The 23,655-nt window shown below is 41.3% G+C and overlaps 1 protein-coding gene across 1 annotated transcript in view; it reads right to left on the reverse strand.

Annotated features, from left to right (window-relative positions):
• The window catches only part of LOC139284383 (protein unc-13 homolog B-like), a 100,375-nt gene that overhangs the window by 26,649 nt on the left and 50,071 nt on the right, over positions 1-23,655 (reverse strand). The window contains exons 5-17 of the mRNA XM_070904637.1: positions 22,268-22,317; positions 22,041-22,116; positions 18,365-18,439; positions 16,189-16,408; positions 15,391-15,618; positions 12,604-12,745; positions 12,254-12,423; positions 11,896-12,011; positions 11,158-11,321; positions 9,681-9,831; positions 2,662-2,730; positions 2,075-2,164; positions 1,118-1,246 (exon numbers count right to left, since the gene is read on the reverse strand). Of these exons, the coding sequence (XP_070760738.1) occupies positions 1,118-1,246; positions 2,075-2,164; positions 2,662-2,730; positions 9,681-9,831; positions 11,158-11,321; positions 11,896-12,011; positions 12,254-12,423; positions 12,604-12,745; positions 15,391-15,618; positions 16,189-16,408; positions 18,365-18,439; positions 22,041-22,116; positions 22,268-22,317 (1,680 nt within the window). The remainder of the gene's footprint in view (positions 1-1,117; positions 1,247-2,074; positions 2,165-2,661; positions 2,731-9,680; positions 9,832-11,157; positions 11,322-11,895; positions 12,012-12,253; positions 12,424-12,603; positions 12,746-15,390; positions 15,619-16,188; positions 16,409-18,364; positions 18,440-22,040; positions 22,117-22,267; positions 22,318-23,655) is intronic.

Genomic DNA, 23,655 nt, shown 5'->3' on the forward strand with positions numbered 1-23,655 from the left:
TGTTTATACACCGATGAGAAGTTGAATTTAAACCAGACGTCCGGCAAAAAGAAACACATGCTGTTATGAAATGAGTGGTAACAAGTTTTTAGTGCTCAACAGGTATTAATAATATTATTATAATAATAATATTATTCCTCCACTGTACTGAGGATTCAAATATTCTGGTTTCATGTTGATGTGACACGGTTCTGCACATAAAGTTGAAAAGGAGACTTTTCTTGATTAACATGCAAAGTATTGTTAATTTATACCGAACACAGACCGGTTTAATGAGTTTAGACACATTAAGACATGAATCTTTCTGGGCACAGTTAAAAATAATCAGTTTCTGGCTGGTGGAGACTCAGTTAATTAGACCACCAATTAAGACTACGCCAGCATGTGCTGTGTATGTACTGATGATTGATATGAGCAACTGGAGGAGGTGAAGTAAAAAGTGAGATTCAGATCCTGTTTTTGCTCGATTTAAACTGTTTAAAGATGCAGTGTCTGGCAGGCTGCTGTCGACCTCCCTTTCCACAGTTATTCTACTCTGCACACTCTCCTGTGCCTGTGTCCATTTTATGTGTTGTATGTTAAGGCTCTAACTGTAAGCTTGCTAACATTAGCATGTTATCGCATGTGTTTACATAGAGTATACTGTAAGAATAAATTGGTACTGGCCCTAAAAACTCCAATCGACCTGTCGCTCCGGCTTTACTTCTGAATGGTGACACTGTGTAACATTGCCTCTGATTACTGACGTGGACTACAGCCTCATTGCAAAATTCAAAATATCATTGCTGAGGCAGGATCAAGCCATGGTTCTCACTCCAAGAGCATCAAAACAGTGACACAGCATGACTTAAGGTTTCCACCTGCAGAAAGGGTGCCTGGCGGTCCCGGTGAGACTGTCACAACACCGACTAAAGTGACCCTGACTATCACTATCGGGCTTGTCTGTAGCGGTCTCTGACCTCAACACTTAAGAGGCAAATTGTCAAATGGGAATTAACGACCGTTACGTGACCAAATTACTAATGATATCAAGTATCATCATTTCTTTCAGGCACATATTTTTCTCCTTTTCTAGCTCAAAACACGTCGGCGCTCAGCAACCTACTGGTTGGAGGGCGGACTGGAACTGGCGGTTGAAGAGCTCCAGACAGTTGTTGAAGATGTACTCGTAGGTGGAGTTCAGGCAGGCCTTGACGCAGTCCCGCACCACGTTGGCGGCCCTGGGAGGACTCTGCAGCTCCAAGACCTGCACAAGACCGGACATTGAAGTGGGAAGACAAGTCAGATGTAAGTCGTACAGAAACACGCGGACTCTCCTCCAAGTAATTTAGAATATGAAGTCTTTGGACAATAAGCCTGTGATTCACCAGACGAGGCTGCAACTGAGTTTAAGCCTGCAGGTTATAAAACTGAGAGAACCGTGAGAAGTCAGAACATAGAAGAAACACAAAAGCCCTTGAAAATTAAGTTATATATGGTTTTCATATGATATCAACAATATACAAATAATCACAAGGTGTAAGCGTGTCATTACAAATGCATCAGTGGAAATAATACAAACAGAAATAGAAATAATTCGACAAATTGAGGCCTTTTTTTTTTTTTTGCTTAATTCCAACAGAAAACCTGTGGATACATGAAAACTTTAACACACACACACACACACACACACACACACACACACAGAGCACACACAGCGACCTTTCCTCTGTCCTCCAGTGTGGAATCAATCTTCACATAACAGAGCTGAACTCGGCAGCACAAGCTCACTCTGAGAGACATTAGTCAGAGGCTGCAATCAATCCTGCAGCCCTGCAGCTCAACTCCGTGTGTGATCGCTCTTGTGTTTCTACTCCTATGAAAGTCTTCGTGAGTACTAAAATATAGAAAATATTCTGATAATTTTAGGCATTTTGTAGCGACAGATGAGCGGAGACTTACTATTGGATATTATCTCGATAAACAACACAGTTTTATATAAGTTAATGTATAATGTCTTCTGTAAACAGTGTCGCATGTATCTGATGTTTGCTTTCATGATCTGTCGATTCTTCAGCTGATGTTTTGTTTCTACCTTCATCCTGAAGAAGGTGATGCTGGTGAGAAGATCCACTGTTGACTTGAGGTCGTGGAGGCGAGGTTTGCTGCTGGCTGGGAAGTTGTTCTGCAGACAAACACACACACACACATAAACACACACACTTCTTAAACAACTCAGTTAACCATTTGTTTCTTTGGATAGCAAAGTTTATCTTCCCGTTTGCAATAAAGTCTTTTAGGGTCTTTTTTTCTGATTTCTTTTGTCAATCATGGTGGTTATTTGCCTTTTTAAAGTTCATCATATTGAACTCCCAATTTACTCAGCGTCTAATCTATTTACTAATCTATCACTGCATAACTACAAGCAAAGACAAAGACACTATCCTGACAAAACCTCTATGAAAAACCTGCTGTGGCCCCAGAATAAGCTCAAGAGAAAAATAAACAACATCTGAGCAGCTGAGAAGAATATTTTTGTATTTTTGACATCATATTGGAGAAAATACAGAAGCCAAATGTCATCAGACCACGTCCTTCTTTGGTAAATGAATGGTGACAAACTAACATGTCAGTGGGACGGACTGAAGCTACAGATCTGAGCGTGGTGAAGAGGAGACTCACTCTGTACATGGAGAGGTCGATGCGCAGGGAGTTGTGCAGCTGATCCAGGAGCTTCACAAACCGATCTCTCTGTCAGAAAGAGAAAAGGAAGAGCAAAGCCATTTTACACTTGTTCAGACATGTGAGAGTGTCTGCCACTGTCTGAATATGTGTGCAGTCTAGCACCACTGAAGAAGAGCAGCGAAGACTGAATGATGCAAGAGGAGAAGAATGTTTTTGTCCGAGAAATATTTCAAAATGGAGACTCTGAATTCTTCTGAACATGTCCAAAATATAAGACCATTAGAGGCACATGAGTGCATGTAAGTTTGGAAAAGCAGAATGGCACTTCATGCTGACGATGAAAGGCTTCTTTACGTGTTTGGTACATGCAACACAAGGCAACACAGGCTGAAGAAGCTCTTTTGTAAGTTCACATTACGATGCACATTCTGCCGTCAGTTTCACACTAATCCTCTTATTCACAGTTGGTGGTCGGTAAAGACCCCAAAAAACATAGCAATGCACTGACAAAGGCAGTGAAGCTGCTCTCGACGTGTTTGCTGCCCCTAGTGGTCGAAACATGTGCAACGTCTAGCAGAACTGTGTGACCTCTGTTATTTAAATGCAGTGACCACAGGTGTCACCAAACCAACCAGGAGTGAAATCTTAAAGAATTAAACCTGTTCACTTTTCACAATTCTTTATATTGTATTCACATCACAGATGCTTTTGCACACTCACATACAGGGCCGGCTCACTGGGAGGAATATGGGTCCAGTGTCTTGCCTAAAGACACGGAGACACATGGACAGGAGGAGCCGGAGGACAGCCAGTAGCGGTATCCCCATTGCTCATCTTTTAATTTATCCACTACTTTCCTTCATATGTTTTGGCAACACAAATGTATTTACATACCATGCCAAGAAAGCAAACAGGAACTGAGAGAGTGAGAGTACTCTGGTGTAGTGGGAGTCACGACATGGCTGACAAACTAACAAGATAAAATGAGTTTTGTCTGATACTGAGAACGAGGGGGAGGAAGAAAGAGAAAATGGGTTTCCAGCCTCACTGGAAATTGGCAAAAGTCACCAACTAGTTTGCAAGAAATTTTCACAAGAAACACATTTATCTGTTAGGTAACAACACCGGTGGATCCTAAATTGGTGCAAGTCGAAAAGTTTCTTTGGAAATCTCTCATCCCTCAATCTTTCACCTCCTGTGATGATCAGCCATGGTTGCATAGCAATTAGTTTGTGTATTGTTAGTACATTGGAAAGGGTTTCCCTGTGTTTTTATCTTTGGATGAAAGTATGAATAATCGCCAACATTAACTGGCACTAAAGGACAACAAAATAAATGCCAAATTCGAATCAACTCTTGAGAGACTGTTCCAGCTCGTGTTTTGTTTGTGTCCCTAGTTGGCAGGAACAATGCAAACAGTTTGCAATAGTGGAAGAGAAATCAGAGACACAGCTATAGCTATGTGAGTCGTGAGAGTTAAGAAAACGAGGAGACGGGTTTGATTTCAGATGAAAAATAAGGAGAAAATAAAGACTACAGGTCAAAGCTCAACGGTGATACTCTACACAACAAGTTTTAGAGCTCCATTGTGCTCCCAAAAAACTATTAACAACTCATTAACGAGCCACACTGTTGCACTGGGCGACATGTTCCTTCATTACCATGAACAAACACACTGTCTTTTACTTTCACTCAATCCCACAGACGCCGTCCTGCTGCAGCAAATAAATGAGCTGCCAATCTGATTCAGGAAGTTAGTTAGTTTCTTTTAGGGATGCACCTTTCTGACGTTTTCCAGCCGTTTGAAGTGAAGTGTTTAAAATGTTTAAAGCCCAGGAACACACGCACACACAGTCACACACACACACACACACACACATCTGACCTAAAAAGCCTGAGACAAGGATAACAGATCAGTTTTGACCTTTAAAAAGTAACACGTTGTCACATTGTCCTTCCCTGAAGCAAGGCCTTCCTCACGCACACGCACACACACACACACACACACACACACACACACACACACACACCAGGTTAGTCCCTTCAGGTCTACTGCAGTGATTGCAGGAACATTCCCGTCCTCTGCTGCCGCGCCTCAATTTATGTGATCATAAAACATTTGGCATATGTTTCGATTCATCAGCTGTGTGATAAATGTCTTTTTTTAATTGGGAATAATTTATATTACAAGCTTAAAGGCTTCACCTCTCAATTAAGTTAAGTAGCCTGAAGGGGAAAATGGAAATGATCATTTAGAGCTGAACTCAACATTGTTTTTGCATTAAATTCGAAGAGAAAACTCACCATTAAATAAACCTCCAGTAGCCTTTTTTTCTATTTTATGTAATATTGATTAGTTCATTCATTTTTTGTACAGTATAACATTGTTTCTGTATTACATTATATATATATATATATATTTTTTTTTTATTGCCTTTCTGTCCTTAACTTCCTTTTTGTTCTGACCAATGGACAAAGTGCTTGCTCTGCAACTTCTACCTACAGTCATCCAAATTTTGAGACATTACTTAATGAGTGAGAGCAAGCCAAACATTATGTCTATGTGTTAGTACTTTTGTGATTTGTGTGACTCTGTAACACAGTAAAATAGGACTGGAAGTGCAGAGTCCGACCAAATCACGTCTTCTTCCTCCATCTCACAGCGCCGACAACTGACATTAACCAAGCTGCTTTCAGCACCAGAGCGTTCCAGTTCTCCTTGTGAAGCAGGTGCAGAATCACCACAAGCTAATAAAAGGTACCTTAAACAAGTTGCTGAAGGCAGATGACATTAAATTATCTTGGGAGGAAAACAGCGTGTGTTGCTCTGGTCCTGGAGGAACTGTTGTCCAAAGCAGAAAACAATTCGATAAAAGTCAGAGCCAAACAGAAGTTGGTGACAAACTGTTGGAATAGTTTGACTATGAGACACCGTCTTAGGTCTCCTTTAATGTCAGTTTAAACCCAAGAAAATATCCATGTATTATTGTAAACTTTGTATTGATATTTTTGCAGCTCGGCTGACCTACTGAACACTTTTCCTATAATAAATAGTAATACGTAATCCTTTTCAGGGACCTTCCTGGGAAATTACAATTGTATATCACTTCCTTTCTAGTAGATAACGACACTACAGGACCCGTAAAATAAAATGTTGTACCCAGTCGTATCTTAATTTTTGTGTGAGTGAGCGTTAGGTCAAATTGGCCAACATATAATCCACAAAAAAGGCAGGTAGCTTTGGAATCGAAGCACTTTTCCGGCATATGCTTTCGACTGCAGGCAGGCAGCACACGTGTTAATCTCTTTAAAACTCTCTAAATTCTTTATAGCAAAATTTCACTGAGCTGCTTAGTCATTATTACGACTGTACCTCTTCTCCCACTCAGGTGCAGTCTTATTCAAGGCAAGTCACGAAAGTACAAAATGGGCACAGACAAGAAAGATAAATAGGCACCTCTGGGGTGTCACTTAAAGAGCAAAATCTAGGTTTTGGTGTTACTACACAGAACCGTGGATAAAACATTTTACACTCTACATTAACCTTAAAGACCTTAATCAACTTAATCCACGACCTGCTCTGCTGCAACATCTTCAGTACACTTTCAATAATTAACTTTAACAGCGCAGGCAGGGAGCGTTTAGGGAAATCTGAGAGAGCTTTTGCTGCTGCTCTGATTTGTTTCGAATATTGCTGAGACAACTAGTCTAGTCTGAGAAAAGTTAAGCAACGAGACATTCACAGCAGCTTCACCAGCACTGCCCGTGGCTGACAAACCAGGGAGCTCTCAGCTGTGAATGTGTATCGCGGCTAAAGGCCATTGCCGAAAAGGAGCACACTGTACGTGCTCAGAAACGATTCCCTGGGAAAGTAATTTATGGTGAAAACAAGCAAAGAGAATCCAGTGAATAATGTTTGTTCCCAGTGGCAAAATTTACTGTTGCGTCAACAGCTTCCTCCCAAAGAAGCAGGGGAGGTGTGAGAGGCTGGCGTGTCTGTGGTGTCCCTGCACACAGTCTGCAGGCATTCAAACACACCCACACACCTGTACAACATAACAGAGGAGTGTCACTAAAGCTGTCAGCCGATGACATGATCTCAGAGATGAATTACGAAGAGCGGCGGCGAGGGATAAACTGATCGATATGACGGCATCTCTTGCAGACGGAGAGACGGAAGACGGGAGGGAAGGAAAGGCCGAAGTGAAGTTTTACGAATTTGGAAATCACCTTATTGCCATGGCAACAGGTACAATGAAATTGGCTTGGCTCAATATTTAAACGGGGAAAAAAAAAAAAAATGAAGCAATGAAGGACCAGAAAAAGGAGCTGATATAATGGAGGGAAATAATGCAGCAGCGCCAGAGAGGGAAGAGAGAGAGAGATGGTAAAATGAAAAGAGACAGACAGAGAAAGCAAGTCTGGCCGAGCAGATGGTAAAGACACAACCTCCCTAATGCCGCCGAAACCAAAAATAAGAAACGATACCTCTGATCAAAAAAACAACTCTAATTTCAGTATAAAAACAATAATTAATGGGAAAAAATGGGACAAAAATCACCTCTATGGAAAAGTATAAAACAGCAAATGTTAATGCCAAAAATGAAACGAACATGACTGATGATTTGAAAGAAGGTCTTACTTTAAGTCCCGTTATGTGCTTAACAGTAAACTGGCAAACTTGATACTTCAGCTTTGATTTAATATTGATTCAGCTCATGTTACAGATTTATTTATACAGCATGTTTGTTTGATTATTGTATGACATGACGATGTCGTGGACTCTCATCATATCAGCTTTGAGTAACCAAATAAAACAAACAAACAAACTCATCAATATTAGTCAAAATGGTGTCTACTGTAACACCAACAATAGTTAAGATATGTGTTATGTAAAGCATGGTGAAATGCTTTGTTGTTGTTATTAGTGAGTAATACCTTAATAAATGGTTTAGAGCTCACAGGTTGATCACTGTATTAAAATTTAGTTGGTTTAGGATAATTAGTTTCCATGTATGAAATCAAAACATTACCTAATAGTCACTTAGTCATTCATTAGTGTGGGTACTCTATGCTAGAGTCAATGATATGTCATGCATTGATTCATACATTAATTCAAGCTGCATTCATTACTGTCAAGTCATTAGAGTGTTACTGATGTTCTTTATGGTAAAGCAGGGAAAGAGAGAACGGCTTAATTAAAAGCTTCGTTTTTTTTCAATTAGAAAATGACTCAATTCAGTGAAATCAAATGAGACAAATAAACGTATCAACCTATCCAGCAGGGCTTATTACGAAGCTGGCTACCCAGAAATAGACTCAGCTGTAGCCCATGGTGAGAGCGAATCTGTCTGCTCGAACACGCTGCCTGCAGACGCTCGTATATCACCGGAGTCTGAGTGCAACCGGTGGGAGAACTGAAGTCGGCACTGTTGGCCAGGATCCCGGGAGTCATTAAGCTCGGCCTCTAGCTGTCATTGTGCCCCCCCCCATCTGTGGGGCCCGCGGGCCGAATTTGGGCCACCGCAAAGTTCAGAGCCGCTCCAAAGGTCCCACAGTGATAAGACATTACCTTTTAATGAGGAAGATTATCAGCAGCATAAAGGAAAGCCACCTACTGGCTCTGTGCAGGTCATTCCCGTGGATGTGGATGTGAAACAAGTCCTTCACACAGCTTTCAGTATTACAGACAACCAGGGTCACCTTCTGTGGGAAGACTTTGTGACGCCTACTTGAGGTCAAACTGCAGCTTTAAAGCTAATTCAAACATTTCTTACCAGTAAAAGATTAGATCCCGGTCATGCTTCCCTCTATAAATGTTGATTTTGTATCTGTGTTTCTACTCTTTTGGTGGGTGTGGTCTGTGTTTTAAGCCTGAAAACCAACCGTCCCTGTAAGCTCTTCATATGGGCTTGCAGAGAACAGTCGTGTCATTATAGTGACTAAAAGCTATTTGTGGTGAATGTCTGGCTAAAAGCATCTTGAAAATAAATGTTGAATTAAGAAAAACATAAAATGTTTTCTGCTTTGACCGCCAGCTGAATCTCAACATGCCCTCCACATCTTAACTTTGTTATGTGTCTACAACGCTCGGGAAAGACAAACAATCATAAGTCTCCGTCATTGTTTTGACCTGTAATTGTGGTGCAACCGATATCCATGTCAGGGTAGTTTTGAGACTGATTGCTTGCTGTTGTGGACGTTTCATTTCCCAGGCTTCATCAGAATCAAATCATTAGCGCCTGAGAAACCAGTTGTGACTGGTTGAGAAGGTTTTGAGCACTCTAAACCCAAACCACAGCTGATATTGTCTAATTGTTGTTAAAGACACGTTAAAATAATTATCTATGCGGCAGTTTATCCTTTAAACTGGAGCTTGATTGGAGTCAGCTCTTAATGTATATAACATGTTTTAGCTTTTGGCTTTGTTAACTTGAGCCGGCTGAACTACCATTTTTACACTTTCATGGAGTCATATTGTATTTTTCTTTTGGGTAACATGCGAACTGATTTGAAATCAGAGTTTGCCGACTACAATATTGTATCTTTAATACAAATACATCACTGATGAAATACTCTAATAACGACCTACAAGCACAGAGAAACACCTCAACTGCACTTTTGGATTACCACTGTAGTATTAGACCTCCAAATATAGACCAAAGATTGAATTTGAGATGGTCAACTTAACGTTATATAATTTAACTTCTATAACTTTAGAATTGGTTTTGGCAAAGTTTTCAATCAGAGATGATAAAGTTTGTGTATAGATGTGGTGGGCTCTTAAAACTGCTTGTCTGAAACTTCGATTTTTAGCATTATTATTATCAAATCACCTGTTTCCTGACCACTGCAGCAAAAAAAACTCAGTCTATTTCACAGCGAGAGTGTCGAAGTAGTTTGCTTTGACGCTTTACAAACTGCCAAAGGTCTGGTAGACAGGCTGATCAGTCGGACTGCATTGAAAAGGTTCGTGTTTATCGGTGTTTATTTCTCTGTGTCTGGTGGTCACTTACCCCGAAGTTGGAGGCTGCGAATCTGGCCGGAGCAGAGACGTTGGTGGAGGCGGTGGGGTGGGCGTAGAAGGCATTGATGTTGGCCAGCAGGGTACTCATCACTGCCGGCACCCCTGACAGCATGTACTTAGAGGACAGGCAGGAGAAATGGCTGAGGAGGAAAGGAGAGGAGAGACATTTGAGGGGGAGGAAGAGAAAGGGAAGGTTGGGAGGAGGGAGGTAAGCAGGTTTGGAAGGAGAGAGATTGAAGGTTTAAAAGAAGTAGGAGGTTAAAAAAGAAAAATGGAGGAGGGAGGATGAGACAGGTGGAGACAGAAGGAAGGAGGGGTTGAGAAGAAGACATAAAGAGGCCAGGGAGGAGAAAATAAATTACAGAGGAGAAGGAGGATGAAGGATCAGATGGACGGAGGGAGGAGAGGGTTGGGGATACGTGGAGGTGAGAGAGAGAGAAGAAAGAACAAACTCAAGCTAGTAAATGCATCCTTTACAGGTGAGCACAGACAAACTTCCCCCCCTTCAGCAGACGAAGAAGAAAACAGCGTTCAGGTGTCAAACTCTGCACAGTGAAGCTCAAACATCCAAATAAAACAATAAGAAGCAAAACATGTTTTTGAGTGGAGGAAGTGCAATACTTCCTTGAAGTAGTACACCTATACTATATTACAGTTGTCCTAGCTGCAGCACACACAGTTCTTGCTACATTAGACATTGTTTCAGTAATAATGATTGGGTGCACACAGCTGTGCAAAATAAGCAGTAACGAACACAGATCTTTAATTTGAGAGTTACTAAAATATGTGTTAGACGCCCGACAGGCTCCCCAAAAACAAACACACATATGACTTCATCAGTTCGTTCTAGCGAAGGAGCCACAATGTAGTTGACTTCTATAATGGCTGCAGTGCGTCTGCGTATTTCAATCACCATTTTCATTTGAATGTTATTGATTGGCTCATATTCCCACGCCACTGGGCCAACTTTAATTAACTCAATGCTTCCCAGTGAGATTATGTTGTGCTCCTTTATCACACAAAACAAACACATAGACCTTCTCTGTACCTTTAAGGTCAAATTACAACATTAATAATGAAATTAAACCTGTGTGTGTGTGTGTGTGTGTGTGTGTGTGCTCACTGAGACTTTGTCTTCACCTTCCTGCAATGATCCAATCAAACAGGCGGGAAATCTCTGAGGTGACAGGTCATCTTTTCTCATTAGATGAGATAAACTAATTTGCATGCTGTTTATAGTTCATGACAACCCCGCCCACTGCTCATCACATCAACACACACACACACACACACACACACCTACAAATACTGCACACAAACACACTAATTTCAAGTATTTCCTGATTTGATTTACCCACACGTGCACACGATTGGCTGACATCATAGCCGGCTGGATGAATTCAATATGCAGTTTTGGATTGCCTGGAAAAAACAATCCCACACACACATTTTAACACTGAGCTTACGTCATGGCCTGGTATATGGACTCGATGCCATAGCGCATGGCGAACTCGTCCACGATTTCCTGTTGCACCTCATCAAAGTAAACCTTCCACGCGTCGTCTCCCTGAGCCACGGGGATCTTCACCACGCCGCCTCCCTCCACGTCGGTGGAGAAGTGGAACGTGTTCTGCAAAGAAAAAGATTGAGGAAGAGGAGAAGAGACGACGTAAACAACAGCCCAGTTATTCCCAGAAACATCCAACCAAACAATAGCGAGCTGAGATCTTCTGGCTTAAAAAGCGAATGTTAACATTACTTTTTCTGTCCACATCTGGCAAACATTCACTTTCTTGCGCTATCAACCATTTAAAGGATTTGTCTGTTCATGTCAACAACCTTAAACATCAGACACAATTTGACAAAACTGAAGGCTTTCAATCAAAACTCTGATCTGCGTCTCTTGCTGAAGAATTATTATTACATCAGAAACATTTTTATTCATTTCCTGTCGTTGAATTTAGTGCTGAAACAATGAGTCAATTAATAGATTAGTCTTCTGTACCTCAATTAATCAATTATAATCAATCGACTATTTTGATTTCAAATAGTTTCAAAGTCATTTATCAAGCAAAAACACAGATCAGTGTGTGTGTGTGTGTGTGTTAGTGACAGATACAAGCAGAATAAGACTCCAGTTACTGTCAGCTTCCCCATTACAGTGTGTGTGTGTGTGTGTGTGTGTGTGTGTGTGTGTGTGTTACCTCATGCAGGCATGTGTACTGTACGTGGTAGGGTGCCACCTTCTCCTCTCCCTCGATCTCCACACTGATCTGAAGACGAATGGCACCAGACACCGCCGACTTGTCCGTTCTCTTTTCTGTAAGTGGACACACACACACACACACACACACACACACACACACACACACACACACACACACACACACACACACACACACACACACAATTACACTGAGTGATTCAACTGCTGTGCTAATGAGCAAACCCACCCACATAAATACTAATTATACCCTCTCGTCTACCCCACAATCACATAAATACACCTTGTTTCCCTTATTAGAGTTACTTTATTGATCCCCGGGGGGGGGGACTACGTACCCAGGTTGTACCAGACGTCCATCTCTCCGCTCAGAGTCCGAACCTCGATGATGCTCTGACCCAGGAAGTCGTCAGACTCCCTCTTCAGACGCTGCTTCACTCGTGACTTGATGTCATCGTCTTCGTCCCAAACCCGCAGCTTGATGCGATCCGATGAGTTGTGGCACTCGCTGTGGAGACAAGGAACAGTGAAATCACCCGTGTATGTTTACCACGGGCGTGTAGGGCCTTTAAGTAAAGGATCTGAGACCTTCCTCCACCAACGCAAGGTGACGGTGACAGAGACACTTTGCCCTCTGAGAGCTCCAGCTGAGCTTTACAACAGGAAGAAAATAACAAGCTGAACTTACAAGCTGTACTTTTCCTCCCAGACTGGGTTCAGGTTGCCATAGATGGTCTTTGTTCTCTTCTTGGTCTTCCCAACTTGGATCGTTACATAAGGGTCGCTGGAGCCCGTCCTGTCCTTGGCCTGGAGACCCTGCGCGCTGACGACTGATAACACACACAAAAACAGAGAGAATGAGTATGAAAATTGCATAAGAACAACAAACACCTACTCGTTATCATCATCTTTCTGTCTCATTCACACACACATACACCAAAACACAAGATATCACCCACACGGTTATGCAAAGGCTCGTAACACAATACTCATGACTCACAGGCAGATGTTGGGTAACAACATTTCTCACCAAAATCACTTAAACAACTATTGTCACCCGACGTTCTGCTGTTCTCTGCAACAATTAGTCAAAGAGGTCTTTTAAAAAGACTTTGAGGCTGTGACATGGCCGCCTTTCAAGGGAAAAGCAACAGCATCCAGTCTGAGTGTAACCAGTATGCTTGGTTGAACTTTAAGAGGAATATAAGGTGACTGATTTAAACCAGGAAGAGCTTATTCATCTGCCAAAATAAAAGTACCAGTCTATACCCAATGTTTTTCCCATTTTTCCACATTGCAGCTCTTTAGGACATTTTGGAAAATGAGCTTATTCACCTTCTGGGGGAATATAAAGCATAAAGCTGGAGCCAGCAGCCGGTTAGCTTAGCTTAGCACAAAGACTGGAAACAGGGGTAAACAGCTAGCCTGGCTCTGTCCAACAATAACAAAAATCGCCTCCCAGAATACAGCAACTGTATTTTGATAATATCCAATCTGGTCCGTATTGGCCCGTATGTGTGCGTCCCTAGCTTAAAATCTCAGAAAATTAGATACGTACTTACAAACTTTTGCACTTGCCTTTTTGTGCTCATTCATGAAGGTGAAAGCCATATTCATGCACAGTCCAAGTCCTGTGCACTTCAAACTCAATGCACATCAGTCCCTGCTAACGGCTCATTCAGTGTCGGTGACTGATGCATTTTATCTGTGCTAACGGGAGTTTTGAATATTAATTGGTTGAGATATTCCCAAATGAAATCGATGGATTCTTCAAAGAGCTCTCTGTAGTGCGTCTCCTGTCAGTCCACCATCAACTTCAGTCACAACTTGGCTTATATACAAAAACGTTGAGTTTAAAGTGTGTCTGAATGTATTTCAGAAGGGGGACATGATTGATTTATGCAAAATGAGAAAAACTGATGAAAAGGTAAAAATGTGGGAATTTCAGATAACTTGAATGATTTATATACGCCTTTTTAAACTCTTTTCTCCACTGAAACACTAATGTGTTTCCAGGGGACAACATCGGCTACAGCTGTCAGACAAACATACAAACTAGATTTGTGAACGATTTGAACGGGTTTCATCTAATTTATCGGCTTACAGAAAGCGGTTACAAGCAGCCACATTGGAGGAGAGACACCTTCACAAACGTTCCATATCAAACCTAAAACTATACCGACACGTTTACATTTTATTGCATATCAAAAAGTCCCTGTTCATGAGTAGAATCTGTGAGTTTGTGGTCTGACTTTGATCAGCAGAAAAGGGAGTGACCATGAAATAATTTCAACAAAGCGCCAGCTGAATTCCTATCCCTGTACCTCCTCTTTAATGGAGCTCATCACTGGTGATCGGGGAGACAAGGTGTGATGGCTGCCATGGCAACACTGCTGCCACTATATGGTGTGATGTGTCTGGTTGCTTTGGTAACAGCGGCAGTCCTGATGATGTTTGGCAAAGGGAGGAGAAGGGAGGAGAAGGGAGGTGGGGACGCGTGTCTGTTCAAATTAGCGAAGCGCTGCACATGAACAGTTAAAGTTTCTCCACAGTTCAGAAGAAGCTGTCAGATAAAAGAAGAAACTTTCCTGATTGTGGGATAGTTTCTTTTTTCAGGTGTTTATGTGGGGAAACCTGGCAGCAACGCCCGGCTTCACATTCACACAGCTGCAGGTTTTAAGACTTAAACTGTAGATGACCTTTACCATGCAGCTTTTTCCTACACCTTCTCACCATTTGAATGTGCAATAAAACTTTCTACAATTTTATAATGTGTTTTGACGCCTGCCGTGTCGATGTCTCAATCTCTGACTTCTCTTGGAAAACTCTTCCTCAGCATTTATCAACTGTTTTTAAGCATTTTAGTTTCACTTATTTCAAAAATAAATCCATGCAGGCTCAGCAAAGTGGCCGAAGCCAATGATGAGAATAGAAGGCCATATAACCTTGAGTTTGTTCTGCGGATTGACTTCACACAGAGATATGAAGTGTGAACACACATACACACAGTATCCTGTTGCTACAGGCCTAGTGGACACTGTTAAAAACAAGTAGGTGCAGTGGTAATAATGGAGAGACTAGAGAAGAGAGAGATGAGACAAAGTAATAGACGGGTCGGAGAAGCTTTTCTTGTCTCTCACTGTGCGTCACGTTTTCCAGTCAGCGTTCATGAATATGGTGTTTTTGCACTTAACATCACACCTCTGAATTATTTACCTTGACTTCTTGACGAATACGTCTGCATTACTGTGAAGTTGGCCTTTGACTGTTAAAGCATTTATTTTTAGTTTTGTGTCTTTCAAAATCCAGAAGAGTAAAGAGAGAAACTCAAAGTGACAATAAAGACTTATTAAAGATTAAAAGAGACAACTCAGGGAAAGTACTGCAGTACATTTCAAGTTTTCTGTCATCTAAGTCACATTCACATGTTCCGCATGGAGTATTAAGATAACTGTAACGTTTTCCATGGACTTACTGTTGATGGTGATCTTGGCCGACCACTTGGAGGTGCCGTCCAGGACGCTCTGCTTGATGCTCTTCATGTGCTGGACGTGGATCATCTTGGTGATGTTGAACACCTTCCGGATCTCCTCGAAGATCTCCGGCTTGTTCCTCTCGCGGATCTTCATCCTGTCCTTCATAGCCATGATGATGTGCTGCGTCCGGTCCTCCGCCCCGGTCTTGGAGCTCTTCTCGGCTGCTCCTGAAGACGACGAGGAAACTAATGCTAAATGGTCGACCATCGATACAGCACAGTATTGTATCGTATCGATAATTTCTATATTCTCTATTATCTATTATTGTATAGCACTACTCAGCATAGTGCAACATGTTTTAAATCTCAATGTCATCGTATCCTGACTGAAGCATTGTGATAACATCGTACTGAGGATCCTCTGGTGATTCCCACCCCTAGTATGTTCGTAGACCTCAGGTTTTCTGGCATAACCCTTCATCCCCTCTCACTCTACCTCCACCGCATTTCTGCAGATAAACGAAACTACATCACACAGCAGTTTCTGTTTGACAAATGTACCCTCTAACTTTTTCTTTCTCAAAGTTCAACTCAACTGTGGGAAGCTGTGGCATCAGACAGCTGAAAGACGGCTGCCAAACAGCACTGCATTCAAAAGCTGACCTCTACAATTTTCTACAATGGCGTTTTTAGCAGACTTACAGTCAGTGCACTGAGTTAAGTCGGGGAAAATCTGTACAATACGGGACATTTGTCAACGGGTTTTACATTTTCAGGTAGTTTAACAGCTTTACTCACTCTGCAGGCAGTCAGCATTCAGCAGCTCTTGGCATTTCTCGTGCACTTTGACCCCGCACTCCGCACAGCGCATACCCTGCCGGGCGATGCCCCACAGCAGACCCTCGCACTCGTAGCAGTAGGTGGGCGTGGTGGCCGTCCAGACCTCAAAGTTGTGTGGTGTGGTGCAGGAGATGGGGTAGATCAGAGCCTGCAGGGTCTTCTTGTACACATGGTTTTTCTGTTGAAGCAAAGAGAGAAGGAACGACGGATGGGACAGAGGAGAAGTTATCCAAGGAAAGGGAAAGGGAAAGAAGAGACAACAGGATAGAGAGTGTTAAAGAGAAGCGTGGGATGAAGTGTGAAAAAGGCAAGACACAAGGTGAAAGACACAAATACAACCAAGCACAGAGAGAGAGGGTTGGCAGGTGACACAAGACATCAGAGGAGCAAAATGCAGAAACAAGAATGAGAAAACAACAATCTTCTTCCTGGACATGCTGATTTGGTGTAACAGAAATTGTCAGAAGCATAAATGCAGGACAGGTGTTCATAAAATCATAAAAGTGGTTATGTATGAAAGTGCTAATTTGTGTTTTTATAATTCTTGGCTTCTTTATTGATGAACTAAATTCTGCTGTTGTCCAGTGTAGGAGGAGTGTGGGAGGAGGTGAGCACATCTCCACAGGATGAGAGGACACCTTGACTAGAAGCCCAGCGTGATTTGGTAAACACAGAATGTGTATGTGGGGATGTGAGTCATTATTATCATGCTTATTATTATTATCATTATTATTATTATTATTAGAGTAGAAATGGTGATATAGCGGTATCAATATTAGGGAACATTCCTTCTTTTGTGGGTTTCCCTGCTGTTATCTGTCATCTCACTCATTCTTGTTCTAACTGTTGCGGGTTTTATTGATCTGACCTGTGTGCTTTTATCTGATTTTTTTTATTTTATTTTATTTTATTAGGACTAAGATGAGGATAGGATGAATGGATGGCTAAAAGACTTTCATTTTGGCATCATACTTACACACAGGTTGTCAGCTTGAGAATATCTGCTCAGCGTCTGTGTTTATAAACCAGCACAAAATGATGCAAAGGTTCTGTGCATATGCTTCTTCCATCTGTCAGTATAGTATAATAATGGAGCAGCTAACATTGCTCATATATACATCCTAATATTTTACTGTATTCTGTCTGCGCAACAACCATCTGGGCACATATGCGTTCATGTATATATGATTGTGTATCTTTTCACAGTAAGAAAGTAAACCAGAAATATACACTTGTGAACGTTGTTATACAATCAAACACAAAAGTCTTGTAGCAAGACATCAACAGAAATATTTAAAGATTTTCACCCAGGGCCCCTCACCAAGACAATGCATCAAGAGAGGAGTTGCCCTAATTAGTTTTCAATGTGTATTAATAAATTACCACAAATTAAACGCCTCACAATAAAGCTGGGGGCCTTCAGGGATCTCTGAGGGTTCGGGGCCCTGAAACAGTTGCCCGCTTTCATCCTTGATAAATACAACCTTTCTGACCTGTTCTTCACATTTACTTTCTATATGCACAGTATGTAATCAAGGTAGACAAAATATTGAGTACTGTACATTTTTCAAAATGTTCCTCAATGCTCCTGATTCTTTATGTTTTATTATTCCCCTTTAGTGTAATTATACTGTATAAATTCTAATCCTTTAAAATTGGCTTTGTTCTCCATTGTATTATTATATCGACTTCCTTCAGTGACCTACTTTATCCACCTGAATAATTAATGTTTCACCTAATATAATGTAATCGCCATCATGACTTGACACATTACAGTAGGCACAAAGCAAACAATAATAAACAATAATGAAACCTCAGCCGGTCACGGAGGCCTTGCTGCTCCTGCCTCCGTTAAAACGCTGCCTGAAGTTGACTCAGCAAAACTCAGAGCCTGCACTATATTGGATCCTCAACAAACAGATTAACAATACGGCTACAGCGTAGTGACAGCAGGAGTACGGTTGGCGAGAAAAGTGTGAAAAAGAGTGTGTGAGTGTTTGTCTGTAAGCTGGCTTTGAGGTGACAGCAAGTCTTCCTGTGGATAACCATAAAATCACAGCTTCAGTGTATATATATATATATATATATATATATATGTAGTGTGTATGTGTGTAACATGTAATTGGCTGCTCACAAGCTCTTCGTCTTTCAGGGATGTCCTTGTGGCCAGTGTGTGGGCGAGTCCAGCTTTCCTGGACTGTATCATAGACTGGAAAGAAGAGAGAGGAAGAAAATGCATCAGTGATAAACGAAAAAAACAAAAACAAACCCACAACAAGAGAAACAAAAGAGCCAAAGAGGACTTTCAGTCAAAAATTCAGGAAATCAATTCTCTGTGTGATGTTGGGCTCTTTCAACTTTGAAGGTTGTGGAAACTTGATATCGCAAAAACAACAGGCACATTTGTTCTCCTTCTCTCTTTGAACACAACCCTCCTTGAGGACAAACCCTCTCACATGGCCCCGCCGCAGATCTGAACACTTAACATTGAACTGAGCCAAACTAAAGCTCAACGGAGAGATGTTCTGCATTAAAGGAATACTTTTGATGAATACGATTCTACGAGGTAACACAGTCCGCCTACCTCAGATCAAGGGAACGCCCACACCCCTCACCCTCCAAGACATTTCCGAGCAGCACTATTCGGCAGGCCAATAGGATTTTTTCTGACCTTTTCATGTGTTGAACTCTGAGTACGTGATAATGAATTCTGGAAGGAGGTACAGGCTCCCCTTGTATAATCGCTAGAAACATTCATCTGCCCCTCTGTCGGTTATTAATGGGCAACTCCTGGAGGACAGACAGCAGGGTCGGCAGGCACTCAGATGAGTGCAGGTTTTCACCAATCGTATGTCTGCTTGTAAGCATGTAAAGTGAGATGTGTTTGCTTGTAATTTATGTACGAAGGTCTTTATGTTTTGAGATGTACAATAAAGTAACTATACCTGCACCCTAAAGATCTCTTATTGACACGTTATATCTTGTTTAATTAACAACAATTAGCTGTTTTGCGGGCAGTTGTGGTCCAGACTGTTTCTTGGCTGGGACCAGTAACTTCCTGGAGTTACCGCTGGTTGCATGGCAACTGCTCAGAGCCAAGAAATAGTCAGTGAGCTTTATAGGTGCTGCTATGCACCAGAGCCAGGCTAGCTGTTTCCCCCTGTTTCCAGTCTTTGTGCTAAGCTAAGCTAATCACCTGCCTTATATTTCATGGACAAATATGAGAGTGGTATCAATCTTCTCCCCTGACTAGTCCTTTAAGAATATACAGGATAGCCTTTGTTTCGGTTTTCCTTTATCAGATTGTGTTGTTTTGGATCTGTTGATGTGGAGAGGAGTGTCAGTGTGGAGCTGCTGGAGCAGGATGGTTTGGACAGGATTCAGACAGCCTTTCTTCTTCTCCAGCACAAACAAAATACTGAAGTTCGTCATGCAGTTTTCATCCTACAGCAGCACTGTGAAGCTGCGATACACCTGAAAAATGTCCTTGAAATAGATGCACAGAGCATCTCACTGATGCATGCTGTCAGTTATCATTAAGTTAAAGCTACTACTGCCATTCATCTGCTACAGCACTCTGTGATTCATCATGTTACTACATGTCTCTTCACTTTAAGACACAGCATTTTAATGGAGAGCAATGGGACGTTTTCGATCGTTGGTGTATTTAGGTTAGTTTAGTTTATTTGACATGACAAGAAGGAGGACATCAAGTCACACAATGACTTGTTTCCATAGTGATCCTTGATATAGATACAGCATGCAGGAGTCCAGGTGACTACAGTGCTGTACATTATGTTAAGCGACCTTAGTGCTTAGTGAAGTGCTATGGCCACCAGGAATAGTCTGTTTTAATATGATTTAATCCAGATGCTTTAATACCTCAACAGTGAGCTTCTCCTTATCTTTTCTGACAGTTACAACACCACAGAAGAAGACATGCTATCACCTAACAAGAGAGGAAGTGCTCCGTGGAGTTTTGAGTTAGAGCAACATAAATCATTTGAGGAGACAAGAAAGTCTAAAACCTGCATTTACAGGAGCAGGAGAAAATGTTTTGTTCTGTTCTGTTTTAAATTCATACGCTGGCCACAAAAGTGCTGAGCAACGACAACAACATGTTGTTATGTGAGAACTTTTGATCCTTACAATTACAATACAAACCACTCTGTCAGGACCACAAGCTATATTTTCTTTATTTCTTTGTAGATTTTGTTGCTTTGTAACTTCTCCCCTGTGCTGAGATTGTTAATCTGCACACTTTTGTATTTGTTCGTCTGTTTTTCCTTTCGCTTCATGATTTGAGTTTCATATTTCTTCAAACCTCACGGGTGCTTTTTCATTCTCCGTGACGTCTGCCGTTGAGAGTGTAACCTTCACTCTGGAGGATCCACTTCAAATCAAATGGGACAAGTTTCTTTAATGAGATGAGTCAAGTTTCTTAGATCTCAGCGACTGAATATTCACAGCTCTAACCACTCTGATACCGCTCAGCCTCCCTGAAGTACTTCAAAGTAAATGTGAGACTAAAGGGAGAAAGACGTTTATCAGCATTTGTTTGTTTAGAGAGGCAGGTGTGTTATTTATTTGGCGACTTGCTGAATCACAGCAAAATAAACATGTTAATTACAGGACTTGTAGCTAAAAAAGCAATCAGACAAAAAGCCTCTCGCTCTCTAAGCACCAATCGGCTGAAGGAAAGCTGAAAGCATTCACAAGAAGGAATTGATTCTTCTTGTGTTTGTCAGAACGTTTTGAGAGGTGAACAATGACTGATATTTGTATGAGCGTGTGGTCGTGCGACGAGCGGATCGAAAGGCTTTGCTGCAATCAGGACCACGAGAGAGTTTGAAACAAAGCCCATCAAACAAATGGTGAAACTCAGAGGCTGAAATCTCACTTCTCTTTTACTCACCATAGCCTGAGGGCCGACGAAGGGAGGGAGACAACATGTGCGAGGAAAGAGAACAAGAAGAAAGAAAAGGTTAGAGACAAACAAACAGGTTCCCCTCTGAGAGGATCAGCAGCTTTTACCTTGAATCCAGCTATGCAGTGCTAGCTAAAACAATATAACATCCACTGCAGGAGAGCTCCTTCATACATTTATCCTCCATGTGGCCTGCAAGTAATCATTCCTGAAGAATCAAATTAGCTGATTGTAACATGTAAAACTCTGGTGTCACTCTGCCAGCTTGTTAACATGACTTTGCTAACAGGCTATTACAGCTGAAATCAATAACCAAAGGTGACCGAGCATCTGGTGCACAGCAGTTACAAAGACAGACAAAAACAGGGTACACACAGGCAACCTAGCAGCATGGGAAACCAACACCATGCACATTCTTGTTACTGGTTTATAAGACAAAATAAGAAATAAGAAAAGAAAAATGACTGTGTCATTCATTTTAGTTATGCTCAAATATTTAACAAATGTCATGGGTTGGGAAACTTGATGATGGTCGTTCATTCTGTATACCAGCGTCACATGACTCCATCTTCGTAGATAAATGTACAACCTCTTAATACATCGGATAAAATCTAATTCTAAAATGGTCTTTAGTACAGGGTTTTATTGTTTTGATACAGGAGGTGGATTTATTTAGGGTTTAGTTGACAACATACTGCTTCCGTCCACTCAGTCAGTATTGACCAATGTTTTGTATTTGGTATATGCCCACATCCAAATTTACCAAATAAATAAGTAAATAAATAACTGAATCTGTTACGTTTAAGCTGTGAAAAAAGTCCAGGTTCGGGTTCAAGGTCAAAATTACATGTCAGGAGGCAGATAATGAATGACGTGTACTCACCAATTCACTAACAAGAGGAATGGGCCTCCTCTTGCGGAGGTCTGGCATGCTGTCAATGCCAAACGGTGTGTTTCCCCTGTACACACACACACACACACACACAAACAAACAAATAATAAAATGCACTGATCAATATCTAAATAAAGAAAATCCAGGTGCAAACACTGCAACAGGTAATCATATTCGCTTGCCCACACACACATGAAGACCAAAAAGTGTTTACTGACCCTGGCTTGGCCCAAGGGTGCTTGCTGGGGTCACCATCTTGATCTCGGCCCTGAAACAGAATGTCAAAGGTCATCCGTTTAGCCATTTGAAGGCTGACAGCCTTTATTGGTTCCATGACAGCATGCAAGCATGAGAGAAACAACAGAGAGAGGAGAAAAGACAGGAGAGAAGCACTGGGACTGAACTGGGTTGGTTGAGTTTCAGAATTGCATGCCAAAGAGGACAATCATATTGTTATGAGCATCATAAATCTGGTTTCACCTTGTAGTAAACACCTACCAAACCACACATGCTTCCAGTAAACGCACACTGAATATTGACTTTTGCTTCCTAACGCAGCATTTTTTTTGTCTGACAGCTTTTAAAGAAAAAAAATACGAACACAGTAGCCTGACCGACCGGACATCTATATTATTTTTCATCAATATTGTGCCCTAATCAATACTGACCTATTCATATTTATGACCGAAACAACAAATGTGCTTAATAGGGCACAGGTGCATTGAGGCTGACATCTCGTAAAACCTAAAGCTATTTCATTGGCATTTCCCCAGAAATGGATAGAAAGCATTATAAAAACAATAAAAAGGAAAATTAAATAAAGAGAGACACTGACATGAGAAAATGCTCAAATAATATACAGAAAACTGCACAGAAAGAACAACTTCTTTTATGATGTTAATGTTAACAGGAAAGAAGACCACAAAAGAGGTAACCTGATCTCCATCTTGACTTCCATCTGTAAAACAGAGCGTAAGAGAAAAAGGAAACAGACAGAAAAGAAAAACAGTCATGGACTAGTTTGACTTATCAGGCGAAATTAACAAGAGTTTTCAGATAGAACGGGGTCTGAGGTCATAAATGTTTCATTAACATGTATAATTTATCATGAAAATGACTCTTAATATTTCCCTTCTCCTTCCTCTTTAATGTCAGTCTCGCTTTCCAAGGAGATAATTAATGTTTTCTAATTCAGCAAATGGCTACTGCTGGAGCCTCGGAGAGGAGTATGGGACTCGTGAACGGCATGTGATATATTACTCCCAAGGGGGTAGAAAATTATAGTATCAGCAGAGACTGTTTGGTACAGTAAATACCCAAAGGACCTTCTGGTACAGGGGTTTGCTGGGTGCACATACCCAAACATAACCTCCTATCAATGTACACATTGCACTGCGAATACAACAGATCAAAGAATTGATATGATGATAAGATATGATCACTGAAAGTTAAATAACATCTATTAACTTCAACATAGAATCAAAATACAAAAATACCAATGCTCTTTTACCCTGAGGGCTATTTAAAGCATGAAGAGTGGGAATAACTCAGGCAGAAACAAAGAAAGATGTACTGTGACTCAAAATTAATGAAAGACTCATTTACT

This window comes from Enoplosus armatus, chromosome 4 (genome assembly GCF_043641665.1).
Source record: "Enoplosus armatus isolate fEnoArm2 chromosome 4, fEnoArm2.hap1, whole genome shotgun sequence".
NCBI classification, from domain to species: Eukaryota; Metazoa; Chordata; class Actinopteri; order Centrarchiformes; family Enoplosidae; genus Enoplosus; species Enoplosus armatus.